The following is a 22,008-nucleotide window of genomic DNA, read 5'->3' as shown; positions in this document are numbered from 1 at the left end:
AGTGAAAATTCATCATATACAGATGAATCTTTCTCTTGAAAGGAACTAGGAATGAAAATTAATTTTGTGCCAGTTGTTTATCAGTGCCAAAGACAATACAGAAAAAATTTGAATGAAAATACATGCTTCATTTTACAGAGGTTATGCATTACTGGGAACACAACCCATGAACGTATAAAGGAAACTCTCACCACTGACGACAGTGAAAAACTGTCATTAGAATCAGAAGTTTAACTCCGACCACACGATTCTGCAGCAGCTGTAACTGTGGTTCCTGTCTGCAGTGTCCAGCACAATGTTTATTACTGGGCTTAGAGCTTGTTTGTTTGCATTACTTGTTTTTTTAGGTAAGTTTGTGAATTCAAAAATTGAGTTTTCTTACATTAACACAAATTGTTCCAGTACCATGCATAAAGTGCTTGTGTGTGTGTGTGTGTTGCTAACTGCCCTTTGAAGGGATACAGTCCAGTTTCACCAGAAACTCTGTGTTGGGGAATGTTAAAGGATTAAATGACGAGGGCTTGGCTGCGTAGAGCAAGTTTTGTATTCCCTTCAGGTTAGAATATTGAGGGATGAACTAATGAAGATTTTTAAATAGATAAAGGAAGTCAAAACTCATGACAGAAAAAGCATTCTGTCCAGTGGGGAGTTCAGGACAAATGAGCACAATCTTCAATTAGAGCAAACCCATTTCGGGGTGAATTCAGAAAGAACTAAAGCACAAAAAGGGCAGTAAAAACCTGGAGGTATCTCTCCAAGCTTTTGGATCCAGGCTCAGTAAATATTGATTAATTTTTGTTCATTGGAGTTATCAAAGGATTTGAAGCAAAGGTGGTTAAATGGAACAGATCAGTCTCGATCTAATTAAATGCTGAAACAGGTGAATTGGTTGAATGTTGCTGTGTTATAATGTCACTGTTCCAGTGATACATATCCCTGGTTGCTTACTGGTGCGATTATTAAACATGTGAATACACTGTACAATTTACCATGGCTGCATGAATATTGAATGATTCCAATGTTTGAATGTTTCAGGTCCAACCATCAGTGTGAGAGAATCAGAAGTGCGAGGAGCCCTGGGACAGTCAGTCACACTGCCGTGCACATACTCTGTCAGAGAGAAAGGTGTAGTTGAAATGTGCTGGGGCAGGGACTGGTGTGCTACACTCGGTTGTTCACAAACATTGATGAGAACGGATGGGAGAACTGTAATTTTACAAAAATCCTCAAAATACCATATGGATGGTAAAATAGAGGAAGGAAATGTATCGCTCACAGTGAACAATCTACGTAAAGAAGACAGTGGTCAGTACTGCTGCCGTGTAGAGATTGCTGGTCTTTTTAATGACCAGAAAGTGATCATCAACCTCGTGGTTTCAGAGAGTAAGTCACTTCAATATTATCTATTCTTCATCGCTCTGTCATATTAATATGGATTCTAGCCGTTGATGTCTCTGTTCAATATCATGGAATATGGTAAGTGTATGGGACGCAGTGAATTCTGCAGTAAATTTAGCGTAAACTGACAATCGATCTGTTGCGATTCTGTGAAAAGGACTTTGTGTATTTGTAACTGTGATTGTCCATGGTTGACAGGGAGAGATTTTACACCGTGGCCTGGTCTCTCTCACTGCTGGAACGGAATCCTCAGATTTCTTCTGCATTACCTGCTGAAAATGGGATGAGATTTAAATGTTTGAAAGCAACATTGACTCCAACAACTGTTGGTGACAATGTATTGCATATACATAAACTTATGCATTAGAAGTATATTGCAATCATATTTTCTTTCACATTGATATTTTTGATGAGTGGTTTTTGACCTCACTGTATAAACTAAATTATTCCATCATTATTGTTATGTTACGCAGTTCAATATCTTTCCATAAAGCATGTGTACAACTGCTCACAAAGCTCCTTAAACCCAATACACGCTTCAGTTTATTTCCTTCTTCCCTGACTTTGTTCTCTATTTTTACCAGTTTTGTTGGTTTATCTTCCATCTTAGAATTATTCGGTTGGTCTCCCTGCCAGTTGTTTTGCTTCATTTTTGTTACTTTCTGCTGATATTGCAGTTACACCAAACAAAGTGATGGAAATAGGTATTCATTGTTCTGAACGTGTTGAATGTTTGTGATCAAGAGGCACATGATTTGAGGGTGAATCAATGCAATCCAGACAAAAGAAATAGTAAACACCAAGTTTGGCACAGAGATCTCTGTATAATCCACTCACTTATGGCCCCTTTACATAAGTGAGGTTGAACACACTATGGCATAGACTTCATGTTGTTCAGTCTTTTTGGGTCAAATAAATGACACGTACACTTTTGCTCTGATACAGAGAGATGAGCTGGATAGCACTGAAAGCTTTTACTGGTTGGCAGGGTTCTCTCAAGCAGAAACTCTGACATGGAGTTCCCATGTAACCAGCTCAGCTCACAACAATCCTATGCTGCCCGTGAACAGAAAAGCTCAATATCAGTTCAGGTGATGACCCTAACCCTAACCCTATCACAAGGGGTATATTATTCTACACATTGGCTTTCCAGAGAGGACTGTGACACTGTGAAATGCAACACCAAAGGTAGAGATTGAAATGGAGATCAGAAAGGTATTTGAAGAAATGGGAACATGGGGATCTGGAAATGAGGTGGGTACATGAGATGAGGATTACTGGTGATTTTAAAGATGAACATTGGCAAGATCTGCAGGGCCACAGTCTATTTCCCTGTGAGTTTGATGGAACTGTAGTTATCTTTGAAACAGATATGATGCCTTCATTGAACAGCAATCCATGATGCCTGCATTATCAGAAGATAGTGAAACACTGGGTGAAAAATGGATCTTCGGAGAATGGAATTAACCTCAGCATTCACTGTTGCTGAATCCACTGAAAAACACCATAACAGCACAGGGACACCTGAAACAACTAAAGCTGGTCCTTCCCCCTCAAGAGAACTTGGCTGTGCAGCTTTGGTGCAATAAAGGAGTGTGTGTAAAATGATTACCTGAGAGTGGCGTTAATTTTAGTCCCAGACAAGAAGCATTATGTGCATGAATAGCTCCAGGAAGAATATATCTGTAGTACCAGTCTCTAAATTAAAGTCACAAATGACTTAATCCTATTGTGGTATTAGAGACAGGAACTCTGGTGTAAGTACTGTAGGAATGGTGCTTTTGGGATTTCTAGAAAATTTGATTTTGGGATCTGTACCAGGGAATATGGTTTGGGTACGACACAAAAGCTGTTGTTTTTCTTTTCACATTATAAAGAAGCATTTTGTGATTAGTGAATTATACACTTTGTGTGTGTAAAAATCATTCAATCTGTGTTATAAGTAGATAGTTTTTTTATTGTGTTTGATCTTCATTTCTTTCATTTATAAAGATCTGTTTATTGTTAAATAAAACAGCAACATTGTGCTGTCCTTGTTAAAGTCAAAAGAAAATACAGCATGATCTATCAAGCTGGGTTTTGAGCTCGGACCTGACTTGTCCAATAATAGCATCAATTGGAATCACAACAATATTCACAGGCAGAGCAATAAAGAAGCAGAATCAAATCCTGATCATCAGGTTCTTTTAAGAAAAGAAATCTGTGAGGACTTTTACAGAGTGTCAGAAGTTAGGATACAATGAGCCTTGTTTAGGATAAGCACAATGACCTAGAACACGGAGGTGGGAAACATAGAGTCTGTTTATTATTTGTTGCAGAGAAAATGCCCGGTCAGAAGAAAAGGTCCTACCAGGAGCACACCCCATAGAGTGAATAATCTCCCAAAATAGTTTACCAGGATTCACATTAGGTTGGTTGAATAGTTATCCTGCCATGAAACACGATTCCCAATGTAATCCCAACAGTAAAGGGTTTTTGCTTGTCAGGCCTCTGTCAAACCTTTTCTTTCTCTTATTCATGTAATTTGGGAGCTGGAACATGCCTGATGCAATGGGTTGGCAATCTTTTCCTCGAACTTGTGACTTGGGTTTTTATTTTCCATTTTCCATGTGACTTGAGGGTTATTGCTCAGGACAACATTTATTATCTATCCCTAATTGGTCTTAAGAAGATGGTGGTGAACCACCTTTTTGGAATCTTTGCCATCCTTGTGACGCAGGTACAGCTACACTGCTGTTAGGCTGGACAGTTCCAGAATTTTGAATCAGTGACACTTAAGATATGCTCCTTTAGTGCCAAGTCAGAGTTGAATAAGACTCCAGGGGTTTTCTCAAAAAGTGGTGTTCCCAATGCATCTGTAGCCAGGTCCTATAGATACATGATAGGCCTATTTTTTGAAGGCGATGCTGAAAGAAGTGGAGCAAATTGCTGCAGTGCAGCTTGTATATGGTACACATTGTTATCACTGTGTTCTTGAGGTGGAGAGAGTGAGTATTCAAGGTGGAAGATGGGCTGCCAATCAAGTGAGAGTTCTGGAAAGTGTTGATCCTTTTGGGTGTTGTTGGAGCTGCAGTGAACCAAGCAAGTGGTAAGTATTCCATCACACTCATGACTTATGCCTTATAAATGCTGCTCAGTCTCTGGGGAATCAGGAGGTGACTTGCTTGTCACTAATTCTTGATCCCCCAACCTGCTCTTGTTGCTACAGTGATTATAAAGCTGACTCATTTAAGAGTCTGCTCAAATGGTACCCACTATGCTGTTTGTGTCAGGAAATTGACCACATTGCCAGGTAGTTGATTAGGGGTGAGGCTAGTTCTGAAGCACAAGTCTTCGGTAATACAGCAAGCACTCAGGTTGAACATAGCTGAAATTTGATTAGGGGTGAGGCTAGTTCTGAAGCACAAGTCTTCGGTAATACAGCAAGCACTCAGGCTGAACATAGCTGAAACTGCTTCAACCTTGCCTTTATCACTGATGTGCTGAAGTACTTCATCACTGATGATCAGGGTGTTTTTAAAGGCTTCTACTTTGTTTGTTGTTTTATTGTCCATCACTATGCATAACTGCGTATGGAAGTGCTGCAGAGCTTTGATTTGATATGAGGAAGACAATGTTCTGCAGAAGGGTCATGGGACCCGAAAAGCTAACTCTGATTTTTTCTTCACAGGTGCTGCCAGAACTGCTGAGCTTTTCCAGCAACTTCTGTTTTAGTTCCTGATTTACAACATCTGCAGTTCTTTTGGTTTTGATTTGATATGCTGTTTATGGAAGTATTTGACTTTCTTTTTGATCACTGCTTCTGCTGTTTACCTGAAGATGATCTGCTGTAGATCAGTGGATAGAAGTTCACATTCTGTGCTGCCTTGATCTATGAATTACTTTAGAAAGTCTCAATGCAGTTTGTAGTGCACAGCACAAACCTGTCTACTAGTTGCCACAAATGATTTGACAAGTTGTGTTCCATTTTCACGAACAGAGAAGTTACATGTTCTTGTCTACAGAAGATGCATCTGCCCAAAAAGAAATACAACTAAAAATACTTGAAATGAAAGAAGAACAGGATGTGCTCTAGGGTTTGAGGTTTTATTGTGTTCCTCATTGTAAACCTGATGTCGTAACAACTTTCTGATCAGAGGCGATCACTTTCTGCAAAGCAAGGAATGAGCATCAGATACTCATTTGTCTCACTCTTCCACATTGCCTGACAGGCCGTCTTAAGAGTAGCTTTTATGTTGACATGCAAGTAGTTGCCTGGATGATGCAATGTGGGCCTAAATAGCAAGTGACAATGACTCAGGTTTTCATCAATATTAGCACAAGAGAGTAATACATTTTGTTTCTATTACAGAGTCCAACACACCAGCTGCTTCACCCTCAACTGTATTCTTTAATACATATGGTGGTAACCATTTCACTTCAAGAACAACTGAAGGTTAGTCTGCAGTAAGATAGGCCAATGTATCTTTTTATCTATAGCACAATAGTATTTCATATTCATTCACATGTGAACAGTCTTGTAACTATCTGATTTTAGATAAACAAGACAACAAAATATATTGCTTAAACAAATAAGAAAACAAAACCCTGTAAAAGCTGGGTAGATAGCATCATGGAGAGAAATGGAATTAATGGGCTAAATCCTGCAGTGTTTTGGTTAAATGCGAGTCACATCAAGTTTGATGGATTGATTCCCACTACGAGGGTAAACGGGTTTTCTTGCCGAACTTTACTGAACTCACTGCATTAACTGCTATTCCTACCCTTATGGTGAGTATCATGTCTGATTTCTGCCCCATCTTACCATGTGACATTCTAGGAACAAAACACCACTGACCAGATATCCCAGAACTGACCAGCATCCCTCGCAAAAGCACCATTTATAAAAGCCTATTATGCACCTGGATAGGCACGTCAGTCTGGAGCTGCCTGCACAGCTCCTGACATTTACCTGGATATGGCAGATAGGGGGATATCTGCACCCTCTTCTGCAGCAGGGACCTGGAGCTCCTGTGGACAGGTGGGGCCTCACCTTACTCCAGGGAGGCCTCAGCACCTGACCACACCAGCCTGGTCCAAAGTTGCCACCAAGTAAAAGAAGTCTTAGCCACCTGGAAAAATGCTCAGCACTGCTGAAAAAATAATCACTGACCTTCTCCACTCTGCTACTGTAAAGTGCCAGGACCTTCTCTCTGATATCGCACACTCACTCTATCTCTGCTAATGTGCCCACTTACCTACAATTGTCTTGCACTACCACTCTCACTATTGCCTACAACACCTTCCCCAAATGCTCTCATGCTCCAACAACCTTCAACACACTGCCCACTCATTCACTCAGCACACCTTCCCACCTGCACCAAGAGTGACATCCGTGCCATCCACTTTATTCTCCTGTAATACCTGCCTTTTTCACATTCCAGGAGGAAAACAGCCCACAACAGGGCCAAAAGAACCAAGATGAATGGTGTGGTGCCTGTCATTTGGTTCCTCCCTCCTTAAAGAGAGGATCCAGATTGTGACTGCCCTGAGCAGGGTCTGGATTGGTATTGGATAATGTCTTTTAATTACTGTGCCTGCAACCATTCAGTGAATAATATCCCCCATGCTTTGACTGAGGGCTGCTGACAACTATGATAAGCTTTCTGGCTTTGTGCTTTTGCTAAACAGCAAGTCTGAAGGGACATAGTGATAAAAGAGAAGCCAAGGCAATGCTGTAAGCATTCAGGCAGGATCAGAATGTGTGCTACATCAGTAAGCAAAGAGCTCAGAGATGAGCCTGATCCAGTCCATGAGCTGTGTGCATGTCCTTAAACACACAGTATCCTTGCTGCATTATAATCTGGTGCAGCCCAAAGTACAGCCTTAAGATTAGCATTGTGCTGTCTGTGTATTGGAGACGTGGGCCTTGAACGTTCCCAGAGGCTGGCAGGTATCAGATGCCACTGTCCATGAACAATGGGGTACAGCACCAATGGAGGGAACCCCGAGATATTGATATCTGATATCCAACATGGAGATCATTTGTAACAAGTGGCAAGTTAAACCTGCCAAGAGCCCACTCTAGTTTCCATGTCCAGTTTTCCCAGTGGCTACTTGTTTGATAAGTTTGATAAGATTGCAACCAGAATATTAATGTGATGAGTTGGATTGTTAGCAAGCCATTTTCAAAGTAATAATAAGCATCAGTCTGCATCTTGCTGCTGCCTGGTGAGACCCTCAGCACGCTGATTGAGATAAGTGTTAAAAAAGTAGTGAGATGTTATCAACGTTAAGATGGCTCTCACTGAACATCTCACCCAATCCTGCCACACATTGTGCTACAGTCCAAGACTCTCATATTCCGATAAGGTTCAGCCCATAGTTTCAGAACATCATTAATCTGAAAGGCAAACTGTTTTCCTGCATGGTTGCTGCCTAACCTGCTGACTTTTTCCTGCTATTTTTATGTCATTTCCAGCATCTGATATATTTTACTTTTTTTACATAAGGCATTATATATGTTTTTACTTCAATATTTAGACTTTAAATTTGAAGAAATATTGTTGTTTTAAATTCAGTCAAACGTTGCATATGTTGGATGTGGACACCTTTGTAAACTGATTGAACTATCAATTTATTTGTAAGTGGACTTTTCTGTTTGAAATATCTCTCAATGATAGTGAGGTAGCTTTAAAAATGGGAAACTTCCTTCTTGGTGCCTGATTGCTGATGCAGTTAGTAGCAGCTTCTATCAATTTAAAGTTGTGGTTTGGACTTTTGATTTTACAAACTGCAGACTATCTTCAGGCAATCGTTGCTAACTTGTTTCATTGTTCAATTCATGGCTCAGACATTGTCACTGAATTAACTTTAATGCTTGGGCACTGGCGATGTTGTTACATTTGCTTCACTGTCTTGGGGACAGAGTTCCCTCTCTGATTGTAATTTAATAATCTAAGCTGAAATGTATGGAAGTGAAGAAGGCATTTAGTATGCTTGCCTTTGTTGGTCAGTGCATTGAGTATAGGAGTTGGGAGGTCATGTTACAGCTGTACAGGACAGACGACCACTTTTGGAATACAGTGCAATTCTAATCTCCCTGCTATAGGAAAGATGTTGTGAAACTTGAAAGGGTTCAGATAAGATTTACAAGGATGTTGCTGGGGTTGGAGGGTTTGAGCTGTAGGGAGAGGCTGTATAGACTGGGGCTATTTTCCCTAAAACGTCGGAGGCTGAGGGGTGACCTTATAGAGATTTATAAAATCATGAGGGGCATGGATAGGGTGAAAAGACAAGGTTTTTTCCCTTGGGGTGGGTGAGTCCAAAGCTATAGGACGTCAGTTTAATGTGAAAGGGGCAAGATTTAAAAGAGACCTAAGGGATAACTTTTTCACACAGAGGGTGGTGCGTGTATGGACTGAGCAACCAGAGGAAGTGGTGGAGTCTGGTACAATGACAACATTTAAAAAGCATCTGGATGAATAGGAAAGGATATAGGTCAAATGCTGGCAACTGGAACTTGATTTATTTAGGTTATCAGGTCAGCATGGATGAGTCAGACCGAAGGGTCTGTTTCCATGCTGTACAGTTTTATGACTCTAGGACTCTACAATAACTATTGTTCATTCATATATGAGATGCGGGTATTTCTGGTTAGGTTAGCATTTTTTCTCATTCTTATTGTCCTTATGAAGGTAATGGTGAGCTGTCTTCTTGAGCCGCTGCAGTCTATGTGACTGTGTGCAGTAGATAGACCAACATTGCTTTTAGGGAGTGAGTTCCAAGATTTTGACTCAGTGATAGTGAAGGAATAACAATAAATGTCTAAATCTGCATAGTGAATAGTTTGGAAGTGAACTTGCCAAATTGTATTCCTATATACCTGCTGCCTTTGTTATTTTAGGTGTTAGGAGTTGCAGATTTGGGAGATGCTATCAAAAGAGCCTTGGTGAATTATTGCATCATGTCTTTTAGATAATACATATTGCTGCTACTGTACAGCGGTTATGGAGGGATTGAATGTGTTATGTAAAGTGTGAATCAGTTGGGTTGCTTTATCTTGAAAGGTGTTCAGTTTCTTGAGTGCTGTTGAAGCTGCACCCGTCCAGACAAGTGGAAGGTATTCCAACATACTTCTGATTTGTGCCTTATAGGTGGTGGACAAACATTGAGGAGTCAGGATGTGAGTTACTCGTAACAGAATCCATAGCCTTTGATCTGTTCTTGTAGTCACCGTACTTCTACGGTTGGTCCAGTTCTGTCACTGGTCAATGGTAATCCTGAGGGTGCTGGCTGTGGGAGATTCCACCGTAGTAAAGCTATTAAATGCCACATGGAGATGGCTTTATACTTTCTTGTTGGATTATCATTGTGTAGTGCTGTGTGGCTTGAATATTAGTTGTCACTAATTAGCACAAGCCTGAGTGTTGTTCAGGTCTTGCTGCACAGGCACACAGACTGCCTCAGTCACTGAGGAATTGTGAGTAGTACTGAATATTGAGCAATGTCCTGTCTGACCTTAAGATGGAGAGAAGAACTTGGATGGAGTAGTTGATGATGACTGAGCCTACGATACGATGCTGAGGAAGTCCTGGAGGCTCTTGTGGTGCAGTGTAGTTTCCTTATCTCTGAAACAGGAGACCCGGGTTCAAGTCCCACCTGCTCCAGATGTGTTTAAAAATTTCTCTGAAAAGGTTGATTAGAAAATTTCTATGCTCAGGAAGTCCTGCAGAGATTCTCTGTGGTTGGGAGGACTGATTCCAACAACCATATCCATCTTCCTTTGTGTTAGGTGTGACTCCAATCAGCAGATAGTCTAACCCCAATTCCCATTCACTCCAGTTCTGCTAAGTATCATGACTATGGGTCAGCACCCTAAAGTGCTGTGAACATTTTTAATTTGTAATTCCATTTTTCTTTTCAAAAAGAGATTTGGTACGGCCAAAAATGGCTGCGGATGAAAATTAGAAGCCTGTCTGGAGAGACACACGCACACAGGGTTTCGCACCTACAGTTGTAAACAATAGCCTTTCAAAGCAGAAAACTGGCAAGTTCAAGCAGTTTGGACTGTGATTTCTGATGATTACAAAAATAATGAGGAGCGGGTGATCCCTTGCTCAACAGCAAGTCACCCCCTGGTGAGTGTATCTGAATCAGCGGATGCAGTTCATGTTTTCCGTTTTGAAGAATACACAAGGACAGTGGTTATAAAGACAGTTTCAACTCTGCTGGAGTGGGTTTGTGGGACTATGCACTCCCAGGTGTACCAGTCTTGTTCTGAATGTCAGCACACTGTAAAGGTTACAGTGGTAGAAGTATGCTATAGTTCAGCCAATGTTGCAGGTAAAGACTTTCTCACTCTTGAGTGCTGCAGTACAGACAAAAGGAAACAGAACAAAAAAGACGCTTTCTCTCCCTGAATGCTGACATTCGGTCACAATTGAAAGGAATCAGAACGAAAGAATTTCAACCAGTCCTCAAAACTAAGTCATGGAATCTCTTATTTAATTACCAATGTCAATATTACTGGTATTGTTTACTCAACAGCCACAACATTCAGCAATCTGCTTTTTGTGAACAATTCAGAGATTGATCTATATATTTTAAAGAAAAATACTTTTATCTTTTTGGACTTGTATCTTATTTCTGATCTGTGTGCATGTGTGTTGTGTTAGTATTTCTTCTCATGTGTAGTAATTAATAAACTACTGATTTTCAAAAAAAACCTGTTTAAATTAGCTCCTTTGAAACGCAAGTCTAGTGGAAAGGTATCCACAAAGGAAAGGCTCCTTTTAAAATTAATCTTATTGCAAACAGCCAAGAAGGAAAGCCAGTTCATCCTCCTTACCTGGGAGATTAACAATTTGGTGTATTTGTCTGGAACTGTTATGAATTGGAGAACCTCATCTGGAGTCAAGAGTGTAACGTAGGTCGCCTTGAATCTAATTCTGCCTTGCTGTCAAGGTAGTTACCTCATTTCACCTCCTGTGTTCATCTTCTTGGTTAATGTTTGGACTCATGTTTATAGAGATCAGGGGGCTAAGAGGAACCAAAATGAGAATCAGTGGGCAGATTATTGGTGAGTAAATGCCACCTGATGGCACTTTCGATGAGCCCTTCTGTCAAATTACTAATGGTTGAGAGTAGACTGGTAGGCTAGTAATTGGCCAGATTAGTTTTTCCATGCATGACATACCCAGGCGTTGTCTGCATTGCAAGGCAGATGCCAGTGTTGTAACTGTATTGGTTATTATGGTTATGGGTGTGGCTAGTTTTGGAGCAGATGACTTCATTTCTATCTGTCTGAAGATTGTTGTAAAGGTTTCGGCTTGGTGTTTTGCACTAATGTGCCGGGCTCCCCCATCATTAAAGATGAGGATATTTGTAGAGACTTGGTTTATGACGGGATCACTTTGCTCTGTCTATTGCATGCTGTATACACTGCTTGCTAGGTCTAATGCTGGGCTCAGTCTGTCCTGCTATGGGTTGTCTTCTCCTGTAATGAGAGAAAGGGAAAGATTGAATGAGGTGAAAGTGGGTGACATGGCTGTTGCTGCTGGTGTAGCTGGTTGAAGAGTGATGAACGTTTTTCAAGGAAATGAGTAGGGCATGCAGGGTTAATGGTGTGGGAGGTTGGAGTGTCAAAAGCAAGTAGGAGTATATGTAGCACTCAACAGTGAGAGTGGTATTGTTGGAGTCTTGGTGGGGGATGTGTGCAGTAGTAGAAATACAGTGAGTGTGAGTTAGCAGAGAGAAGAGTGTGGCACTTAGTTTAGCACAGCGGAGAAGGACATTGACATTCTGTGGCATTGCTGGCCATTTCTACAGAACATGGTGATGAGACTGATTGGGTAGTGAGCTCAGACCAGGCTGCCAGGGTCTGGTTGTGTGTCCCCATCAGCCTGCCCTCTTTGGACAGAATCTCCAAGCCCCTGTTGGAGAATAGTGATGCCATCTTCCACTTAGAGTCATAGAGTAATACAGCATGGAAACAGGCCCTTCAGCCCAAACTGGTCCATGCTGACCATGGTGCCCTCTCAGCTAGTTCCATTTGGTCCATATCCCACTAAACCCTTCCCATCCATGAACCTATCCAAATGTTTTTTTTTAATGTTGCTATTGTCTCTGACTCAACCACTTTCTCTGGCATCCCATTCCATATATACACCACTCTGTGCTGAAGAAGTTGCCCCACGTGACTTCTTAAATCTTTCCCCTCTCACCTTAAACCTATGCCCTCTAGTTTTCAATTCCCCATCCCTTGGAAGAAGACTATATGCATTTGTCTTATCTATGCCCCTCATGATTTTATTCACCTCAATAAGGTCACCTCTCATTCTCCGACGTTCCAAGGAATGAAGTCCTATCCTGGTCAACCTCTTCTTATAAGTCAAGCCTACTAGTCCTGACAACATCCTCGTAAATATTCTTTGCACACTTTCTAGTTTAATTATGTCTTTCCTATAATGGGGTGACCAAAACTGTACACAATACTCCAATTGAGGCCTCACCAATGATTTATACAACTGTAACACAATGTCCCAACTCCTACACTCTATCCTTTGACTGACGAAGGCCAGCATGCCAAATACCTTCTTCACCACCCCGTCTACCTGTGATGCCGCTTTCAACAAACTACGTACTTGTGCTCCTAGGTCTGTCTGTTCCACATCACTCCTCAGGGACCTTACCATTTACTGTATAAGTTCTACCTTGGTTTGACTTTCCAAAGTGAAACACGTCACACTTATTTGCTTTGATTGCATTTGCCAATCCTCAGCCCACTTCCCCATCTGATCAAGATCCATCTGTAATTTTTGATAACTTTCCTCGCTATCAATGATACCCCTTAATTTTGTATCATCTGCAAACTTACTAATCATGCCTTGTACATTCACAACCAGATCATTTATGTAAATAGCAAACAACAAAGGTCCCAGCACCGACCCCTGTGGCATGCCACTAGTCACAGATGTCCAGTCCGAGAAACAACCTTCAACTATCACCCTCTGCTACCATCGAGCCAATTTTGAATCCAATTAGCTACCTTTCCCTGGATCCCGTACAACCTAAACTTCATGACTAGCCTGCTGTGTGGGACCTTGTCAAAGGCCTTACTAAAGTCCATATAGAGAACATCTACTGCCCTAATCTCATCTATCCTCTTTGTTCGCTCTTCGAAAAACTCTAAAAGATTTGTCAGACATGACTTTCCGTGGCTATCCCTAATCAGACCTTGACTATCCAAACGTTGGTTGATCCTGTCCCTCAGTATCCTCTCCAATAACTTGCCTACCACTGATGTCAGGCTCACTGGCCTGTAGTTCCATGGCTTGTCTTTGCTACCTTTCTTAAAAAATGGAACAAGATTAGTCACCCTCCAGTCTTCCGGAACTTCACCAGTGGCTTAAGATGAAGCAAAAATCTCTGCAAGGCCCTCTGTAATTTCTTCCCTAGACTCCCACAATGTCCGAAGATGGACATGATCTGACTCAGGGGTTTTATCCACCTTAATGTGCTTTAAGGCTGCAAACACCCCTTCTCTGGTAATGTGTATGCAGTCCAAAACATCCCCACTTGTTTCCCTTATTTCCTTAGCATCCATGATTCTCTCCTCAGTAAACACTGAGTAAACACTGACTATGCTGATCTTTAAGGGGACCTATTGTCTCCCTAGCCACCCTTTTACTCTTAATGTAGCTACAGACCCTCTTGGGATTATCTTTAACCTTATCTGCCAGATCCATCTCATGCCCTCTTTTAGTTCTCCTGATTTCCCTCTTAAGTATGCTCCTACATTTTTTATAGTCTCTAGGGATTCACTTGAGCCTGATAGCTTAAACTCAACGTATGCCTTCTTTTTTCTCCTGACCAGAGCCTCAATATCCCTCGTTAGCCAGGGGTCCCTAAACCTACCAGCTTTTCCCTTCCCCCTACAGGGACATACTGTCCCTGGACTCCCATTTGTTCCTTTTGCTCCAAACAGATTCACTCAATTGATCGCTGCTAGATCCTACCTAATGGCCCCAAAATTGGCCCAGTTTAACACCTTCACCTGTGGACCTGTCCTCTCTTTTTCCATAACTATTTTAAAACTAAGAGAGTTAGGGTCACAGGAAGCAAAGTGCTTTCTGACTGACACTTCAGTCACTTGCCCGACCTCGTTTCCTAAGAGGAGGTCCAGTGTTGCACCTTCCCGAGTAGGGCCCTCTACATAGTGATTTGGGAAACTTTCTTGGACACATTTGACAAATTCCACCCCATCCAGGCCTTTTACGCTCTGGGTGGCCCAGTCAATACAGGGGTAATTAAAATCTCCAACCAATTATTCTATTATTCCTGCAGCTATCTACAATCTTTCTACACATCTGCTCCTTTAGTACCCGCTGGCTATTTGGGTGTCTATGTTACAGTCCAAACAGAGTGACCATCCCCTTCTTGTTTCTAAGTTCTATCCATTTGGCCTCATTTGGATACCCCTTAAGAATATCCTCTAAGCACTGTTATTATGTCCTCCCTTATCAAAAGGGTAATTCCTTTGAAATATTCTGCCAACATCCTTGGCCAAGCAGGTCTGCTCTGGAATGCCAGTGCTCATTTGGGTGCACAGAGGTATTTTTAAGATAATGCTGGTGCAAGAGGTGTCAGACCTTTGGCAGATGTTTGCTGAGTGGCGAGAAGTTCTGGGAATTGTGAGTGGTATGATGAGTCGGAATTGGACATGAGGAATGCCAAAACGGTGGAGTTAATAGTTAATGAGATGAGTTTGGTAAGATATGGTGTTTAAATTGTTGTGGTGAAAAACCCTCCAAATAACTCAGACTTGGCTTGAAAAATGTAACATCCAAAGAACAGTTGCCAGAAGACTAGCTTTTGATTACAGATTTTTAAGCCTGGTGCAATGAAACTAACTTTGTCCATATTTCATGTGAGAAGTCAGTGACTTTGAGGGTTTTGATGCATTTCAATAACGTGTTTAATTTTATTTCAATTGTTAATTTATTCTTTACATAAAGATCTTGTTCTGGTTGCTTACTTGTGCTGGAATGAAACCCAACAGATAAAATTTCACAACTGTATACCACTCCTGTGCAAAAAAAGACAACGTGTTAACTGAAAGTGAGGCTGCAACAGTTGCATTATAAACAGAATAAAAGCCTGAGCTAAGATAAAATAAACAATCTCTGTATCTAATCTTTCAGTTTTAGTGACGGCATTGTCGACCAACCAAACAACCAAAACACTCATCAAATGACATATTGTTCCAGCACATTTTATGGAATGGGTCCTACAAATCTCTTACATGCAGTTTTTGTGAACTGCATTTTGGGCTGTGAGTACATTTATACAGTAAACCAACACAGGTCAGCCCTTCCACACTCTATCCCCTCAAACAGCAACATTCCATGTTGGCGTTACCTGTTGCTGCTGTCAGCAATAAAACCAGTATGAATTTTCAAATGCACCAAGCAATGCTGTTGTGGATTATTCAATTGTATTCAATTATCTTTTATTTGCAGTGTGCGCCAGCAATCAGACTTGAATGGGAAGTACAGGACAGCATTGAAAAGTTAGAAGGAGAATATCTGGAAGTAGTGCTTATTGAGAATGGAACTACAAAACAGGACATATTCCCTGTTACATTCCAAGAATGAATGAGTAAAATTAAACCAACTGTAGTTTCTATTACTTCAGGGTTTCACAACAGATTAACGGATGTTGCTGCTTTCCTGTGTTGTAACATTTTTAGCACTATGTTACTTCCAGCAACACATTCAACTCAACACAAATGTCAGTAGCAACAGCTGCTGTTGCATTGTTTTAGTTACTGTTGCAAATATGGTTTTAAATACCTAAGTGCCATGTTAATCCCTTTCTGTGCATTTTTATGAGTAACTTGTACTCCAGTGCAAGTTCAAAATGATTTCCTTTAAGAACATTTAAATCATGAAACATTTCAATAGATAAAGTCAAATTTCATCTTTGAACACATAAACACAAAATCTAGGAGCAGAAGAAGAGCAGATAGCCCATCGAGCCTGATTTGCCACCCAATATGATCACTGCTGATCTTTGGCCTCAACTCCAATTTCCCACCCACAACCCAATCTCTTGATTCCCAGTGAGACCAAGCATCTGTCTAGCTCAGCTTTAAATGTATATTGAGTTGATGGTACACCCTGTAGTGTAGGGGGTTAATTCTGCCAAGTATCCTAATGAAATAGTTCCAGAACCTTCTAAAGAAGGGTCGCTGGACCCAAAATATTAATTCTATTTTCTCTCCACAGATGCTTCCAGACCTGCCGAGTTTTTCCAGCAATTTCTTTTTTTGTTGTGACTAATATACAGCTTCCAGCTTATTACCAAGTAAAGAAAACCTGCATTTATCTCTTGCCTTTCACATCTTCAGAACATTCCCTTATAACCAGTAAATTACTTTTGAAATAAATGCAAAGTTATGAAAATCTCAATGTAAAAATTTGCTTCTAAAGGAAGAATATATGAATTTTGTTTGAAGACAAAACCGAGACTGCATTGACATCTCCATCATTCACCAATTACCCAGATATGCTGATAGAATTTGAATCAGAACTTTTTTACTGTAATGCAAAAATTGTAATTATTTTGCTTCTTTCAAGATGGTAAATTAATACTCTCTAATTAAAAACCAAAAGAACTGCGGATGCAACAAATCAGGAACAAAAACAAAAGTTGCTGGAAAAGCTCAACAGGTCTGGCAGCACTTTTAAAAAAATCATTTGTGAGATGTAGGCATTGCTGGCTGGCCAGTATTTATTGCCCCATCCCCAGTTGCCCTTCAAGTCTTTATGACTGTTTGAAATGTAAGTTTCGGATGAATATTGCACAATGAATTTGGAAGTGGCACAATTGTGGATCCTTCCTGTGGAATATTTTCTCAATGCCACACTTTATTTTCACATCTAACTTTACATATTACCTATGATATCAACTCGTCTTATATTATTTTGCTTTAGGCATTACAGGAAATCTGAATTCCACTTTTACAACATCTCCTGCAGAGGCTACCAGCCTTGGTGAAAAAGAAGTGAGTATACATTACAGGTTAAAGAGCTTAAAACAAGGCCAAATTTATATAGAATGGAACATTTCTATTGTAGGTGTTGTGACACTTTTTTAAATTGATGTAGTAATAAATCAATATTTCAATATTTCTGCAAAATGTTAATTCTCCACTGGGCTATTAATATTATGTATTTAAACTGTAATTATATACATATTGGACAAGTGGGGATTTGTAAAGCCCTAGTAGAAATTTGATAAAGTTTGAAGAAATTAATGATAACAATACATCGGAATTCCAGAGAACTTGTATAGACTTGTGCACCTTTATTCACCAAGGAAAAGGACATGGAGGATAGTGTGAGACATACTAGTATGCTAGGGCATCTGAGGTCAAGAAAGAAGTGATGTTATTATTGAAGACCATTAAGGTGGATACTTCCCTAGGTTTTGGAGAGAGGCAAGGGAGGAGGTTTCTGTGACCTTGACCAAGATCTTTCTAGCCATAGGAGGGGTTCCTGAGGACTGGCAAGTAACTAATGTTGTTCCTCTGTTCAAGAAGTGAAATAAGGATAATCCAGGAAATTATAGACCAGTGAGTCTCACATCAGAAGTTCGGAAGCTATTGGAGAAGATTCTTTAGGGATAAAATTTATGTGCATTTGGGAAAATATGGCTTAATTAGGGACAGTCAGAATGGCTTTGTACGGGGCAGGTCATGTCTTACTAACTTGATTGATTTTTTTGAGGAAGTGATGAAGGTGATTGATAAGGGTAAGGCATGGATGCTGTTTACATGAATTTTAGTAAGGCTTTCGACAAGGTCTATCATGGTAAGCTCATTAAGAAGATAAAGATGTATGGGATCCATGGTGACTTGGACATTTAGATTCAGAATTGGCTTGCCCACAGAAGACAAAGATAGTTGTGGAAGAGTATTTTTCTGGCTGGAGGTCCATGGCTAGTGGGATCTGTACTTGGACATCTGTTGGTGATATATAGACTTGGATGAAAACATAGATGGGTGGGTTAGTAAGTTTGTAGATGATAGAACAATCGGGGAAATTGTGGATAGTGTTGAAGGTTGTCAAAGGATACAATGGGATATAGATCAGTTGCAGATATGGAAGGAGAAATGGCAGATGGTGTTTAATCCAGGCAAGGGTGTTGCACTTTGGGAGATCAAATGTTAAGGGAAAGCATATAGTTAATGGCAGGACCCTTAACAGCATTGAGGTACAGAGGGATCTTGGGATCCTAGTCCATAGCCCCCTGAAACTGACCACACAAGTAGATAGTGTGGTAGAGAAAGTGTATAACATGCTTGCCTTTATTGAATACAATTGAATACAATTGTATTGAATACAAGAGTCAGGAAATGATGTTGCAGTTTTATAAAACTTTGATTAGGTGGCACTTAGAGTACTGCATTCAGTTCTGGTCACCACATTACAGGAATGATGTGGAGGTTTTGGAGAGTGTGCAGAAGAGGTTTACCAGAATGCTGCCTGGATTAGAGGGTGTGAGATAGGATTTAAAAATTGAAGCTGTTTTATTTGAACAGAGGAAGTTAAGGGAACAAAAACAGAAATTGCTGGAAAAGCTCAGCAGGTTTGGCAACATCTGTGCAGAGAAATCAGAGTTAACGTTTCAGGTCTGGTGACCCTTCCTTGGAATTTATTAAGGAAACATTTGGTTGAAAAAATTGGATAGACCAGAAAGACCCTTCTCATTAATAAGGGGTCTGGAATTATGGACCATAACAGAATATTAACTATGTGAGGTTTAAGAAAGAGAACAGCAGAAATATTTTTACACAAAAATGTTGTAAGATTGTGAAGTGCACAGTTGGATTTACTGATTGAAGAATCTTCTGGCTGCTATGTGCATTTATGTTCGATGTTAACTATACAGTCAATGAAACCTGAACAATCCAAATCAGATTCACACAGAGTGGGATAATTCTTGTCCCACGTTAGTTGTGAAATCATAAACAACAAGTAAAGAAGATATTTGTTTTCTTCTAGATGGATGGTCAGATGGTAATTTATAGAAATAGTTAGCTTCAGTTTCAAACTTGTATATCCTCAGAATTGATAATTAAAACTGGGTTTAAATTTGTAAATTATCCAGACAGTATATACATATATAGTATAATGTACAGGACAAATATGTTTGAATTAAAAAAAAGAACTATTTGGATTAAGGGTAAATTGTAAAGGAAAGATAAGGAAAATCTCTAATTTTATAATGACATCACTTCATATAGAATTATTTAACCTTATTTTCTGTTATAGAATAGAACATCATTTAATGTGAATCTTCTGATTTGGACTGGTGTTGGTTTGGGGATTCTTATCTTTCTCACTGGAATAGCTATATTTATTTTCAAGAAGAAACGTAAGTAATGATCTTAGTTTTTCTGATCCACTACCCCTACCTGGAACTTTTACATTGTCGTCCTTATTTTGATAGTTGTAGCACGAACCATGCTGTACAGAAGGAAATTGCAAGTGCAGCAGGACAATGGAAATCTTGATGGTCCACACAAACCACCACCCAGCACCACCACCCAAGAAAGATTGCATTGCAGTATTGTGGGAGGAGGGGGCATCAACAGTCACAGCATTGCTGGCCTTGACGGTGTAGTATGATAGTTGATATGACTAAGCTTTAGGACCAGGGCTAAGGAAACATGTTGGGAGTAGTATTCACTCTGAGCTGCATGGTTGTACGTGTGCGCAGCTGCTCCGACTGTCTACGCAGGGTGATCAACAAGCTGAAGCCATTCACATCATTGACATGTGCAATGGAAATATACAGCTCATTTCAAGTGACTGACTTCTTGACATTAGATAACTTCATTCTTCAGGAATCCTTAAAACGTGATACTGAGTCTCTGTGCTCAAAAGCAATGTAAAGCACATAGACAGACCACCTTCAGGCAAACGCAAAGTACGTGAGCACTAAAAAGAATAAGCAATAAGAGATATCTTTGCAAGTGCATGACTTGCATGTGTGAGCCTATGTGTGACAGGATGTGGAAATCTCTGGCTAGGCCATTTATTACCTGTTATTAATTGTTAGAGGCAGTTGATAGTCTCCCATATTGCTGTGGGTTTGGAGTCACGTATAGGCCAGATAGGTAAGTATGAAAGATTTCCTTCCTTAAAGGGCAATCATTTTTTTTCTACATTTTTATGACAATGGTTGCATAATCACCCTTCGGCTAGATTTTAATTCCAGATCTTTGCTGAATTCACATTTTGCTATTTGCCATAGTAGGATTTGAACTGACATCTCAAGAACATTCCCCTGGGTTCTCTATTACCTGTCCAGTGACATACTACTGCACCTCCACCTCCCGCAGCAGTGGCTGAGCCAAGAATTCAGTGAGCTGCAAGCACCAGGTACCCATTGAGTTATGTCCCAGGAATTTGCACTGTCTACTTTTTCAGGGAAGGAAAGGAGATTTGGAAGAGGTGGAAAAATAGGATGAACTGGCATAATAATGCAACACAAATGCAGGAAAATAGGGTAGACACCACTCAATGTTGGGATTTCTAAGTCACCAGTTAAAGCTTGAGTTGAAAATTGGATACTTCTTGAAGTCGAGATTTTGATGTTTTTTTCATTCTCGCTATATTTTTATCAATTTTCTTGCCATTGCCAATATCACACCAGGAAGGGGAATATTCTACCTTTTTTTTAAGAATAAAAGGCAGAATTCATTTAAAAAATAATAAGACTACACAGCTCAGGATAAAATATCTTCCAAATGGAAGCTGTGGGGATGCTTGCCATTGTTTAACCAACATGCATTTTTGTCTTCTAGTGAAAGTTTTCCAAAAAGATGTCAGGTAAAATTTCAATCTTAAACTATTTCTTTTAAATGTAAATTTTACCACTGGTACTTTATCCATTATTGCACAGTGCTTATTTTTGTACTGTCTGTTTGTGTCCACAGTGCAAAAAGTGCTATTGGAATACACATACATCAAGCGGTGGAAGAAAATATATATAATGTTGAATAACTGACCAAGCTTATACAATGGATGATAGGAACAATTAATTCAGATAATGTGATGTATATATCTTCATGTTGGCATCAATTTGAAAACAAAATCATTCATGGGATGTGTTTCACTGGCTGGGCCAACATTTATTGACAAAGACAGAAATGATCAGTCTGGTTATTTAATGATGAATTTATGTACCTCACTGACTGCAGAACAGTGTCCTAGCATCCAGCTACAAAATAAATCCTTCTTTCCTCTTACCTTCAATATTCCATTGAGATTTTTTTCCAGCAATAAAACAGGAACCACTTGTAAGGCAAACAGCATTTTATCTTGACAGGCTTTTGTGCATCTTATTCTCAGGTGACAAATGGAGAGCCAAAGATGTTCTGTCCAGATATATAACAGACTTTGGTCCTTGGGTTTGTTCCACCATTTAATAAGAAGAGCAGCTCATTTCCATTGCCTTTAAAATCTGTTCCAATCTTGAATGTTCTAATTCTTAAGCATTCACAACTTTTTTGGATGGACATTTCTAAATTGCTTCTTCGGAAAAGAATCCTGATTT

The 22,008-nt window shown here is 40.0% G+C and overlaps 1 protein-coding gene across 2 annotated transcripts; it reads left to right on the top strand.

The window, feature by feature from the left end:
* The first annotated feature begins 236 nt into the window (after positions 1-236).
* On the top strand, positions 237-21,700 carry LOC109923793 (hepatitis A virus cellular receptor 1 homolog). 2 transcript variants are annotated; one of them, XR_007263363.1, is made up of 7 exons: positions 237-347; positions 1,036-1,383; positions 5,750-5,833; positions 17,376-17,446; positions 19,719-19,821; positions 20,707-21,281; positions 21,389-21,482. XR_007263363.1 is itself a non-coding variant. In XM_048603742.1 (7 exons), exons 1-7 carry the CDS (start codon positions 296-298, stop codon positions 21,453-21,455), a joined length of 750 nt encoding a protein of 249 aa, XP_048459699.1. In that variant the 5' UTR covers positions 237-295; the 3' UTR covers positions 21,456-21,700. The 2 variants fall into 2 exon arrangements, 1 of the variants encoding a protein (XP_048459699.1); XM_048603742.1 differs by having other exon boundaries at positions 21,257-21,281; positions 21,389-21,700.
* The last annotated feature ends 308 nt before the right edge of the window (positions 21,701-22,008 follow it).

Source organism: Rhincodon typus, chromosome 12, assembly GCF_021869965.1.
Source record: "Rhincodon typus isolate 14 chromosome 12, sRhiTyp1.1, whole genome shotgun sequence".
NCBI lineage: Eukaryota > Metazoa > Chordata > Chondrichthyes > Orectolobiformes > Rhincodontidae > Rhincodon > Rhincodon typus.
The sequence above is the reverse complement of the archived record's forward strand: the minus strand, read 5'-3'. Positions and strand labels throughout refer to the sequence as shown.

Coding starts and splice junctions, on each gene's coding strand:
- LOC109923793 (XM_048603742.1), top strand. CDS start 296: ATGTTTATTACTGGGCTTAGAGCTTGTTTGTTTGCATTACTTGTTTTT. Junction 1,384..5,749: donor CAACCTCGTGGTTTCAGAGA/GTAAGTCACTTC, acceptor TTTCTATTACAG/AGTCCAACACACCAGCTGCT. Junction 5,834..17,375: donor CACTTCAAGAACAACTGAAG/GTTAGTCTGCAG, acceptor ATTTTGCTTTAG/GCATTACAGGAAATCTGAAT.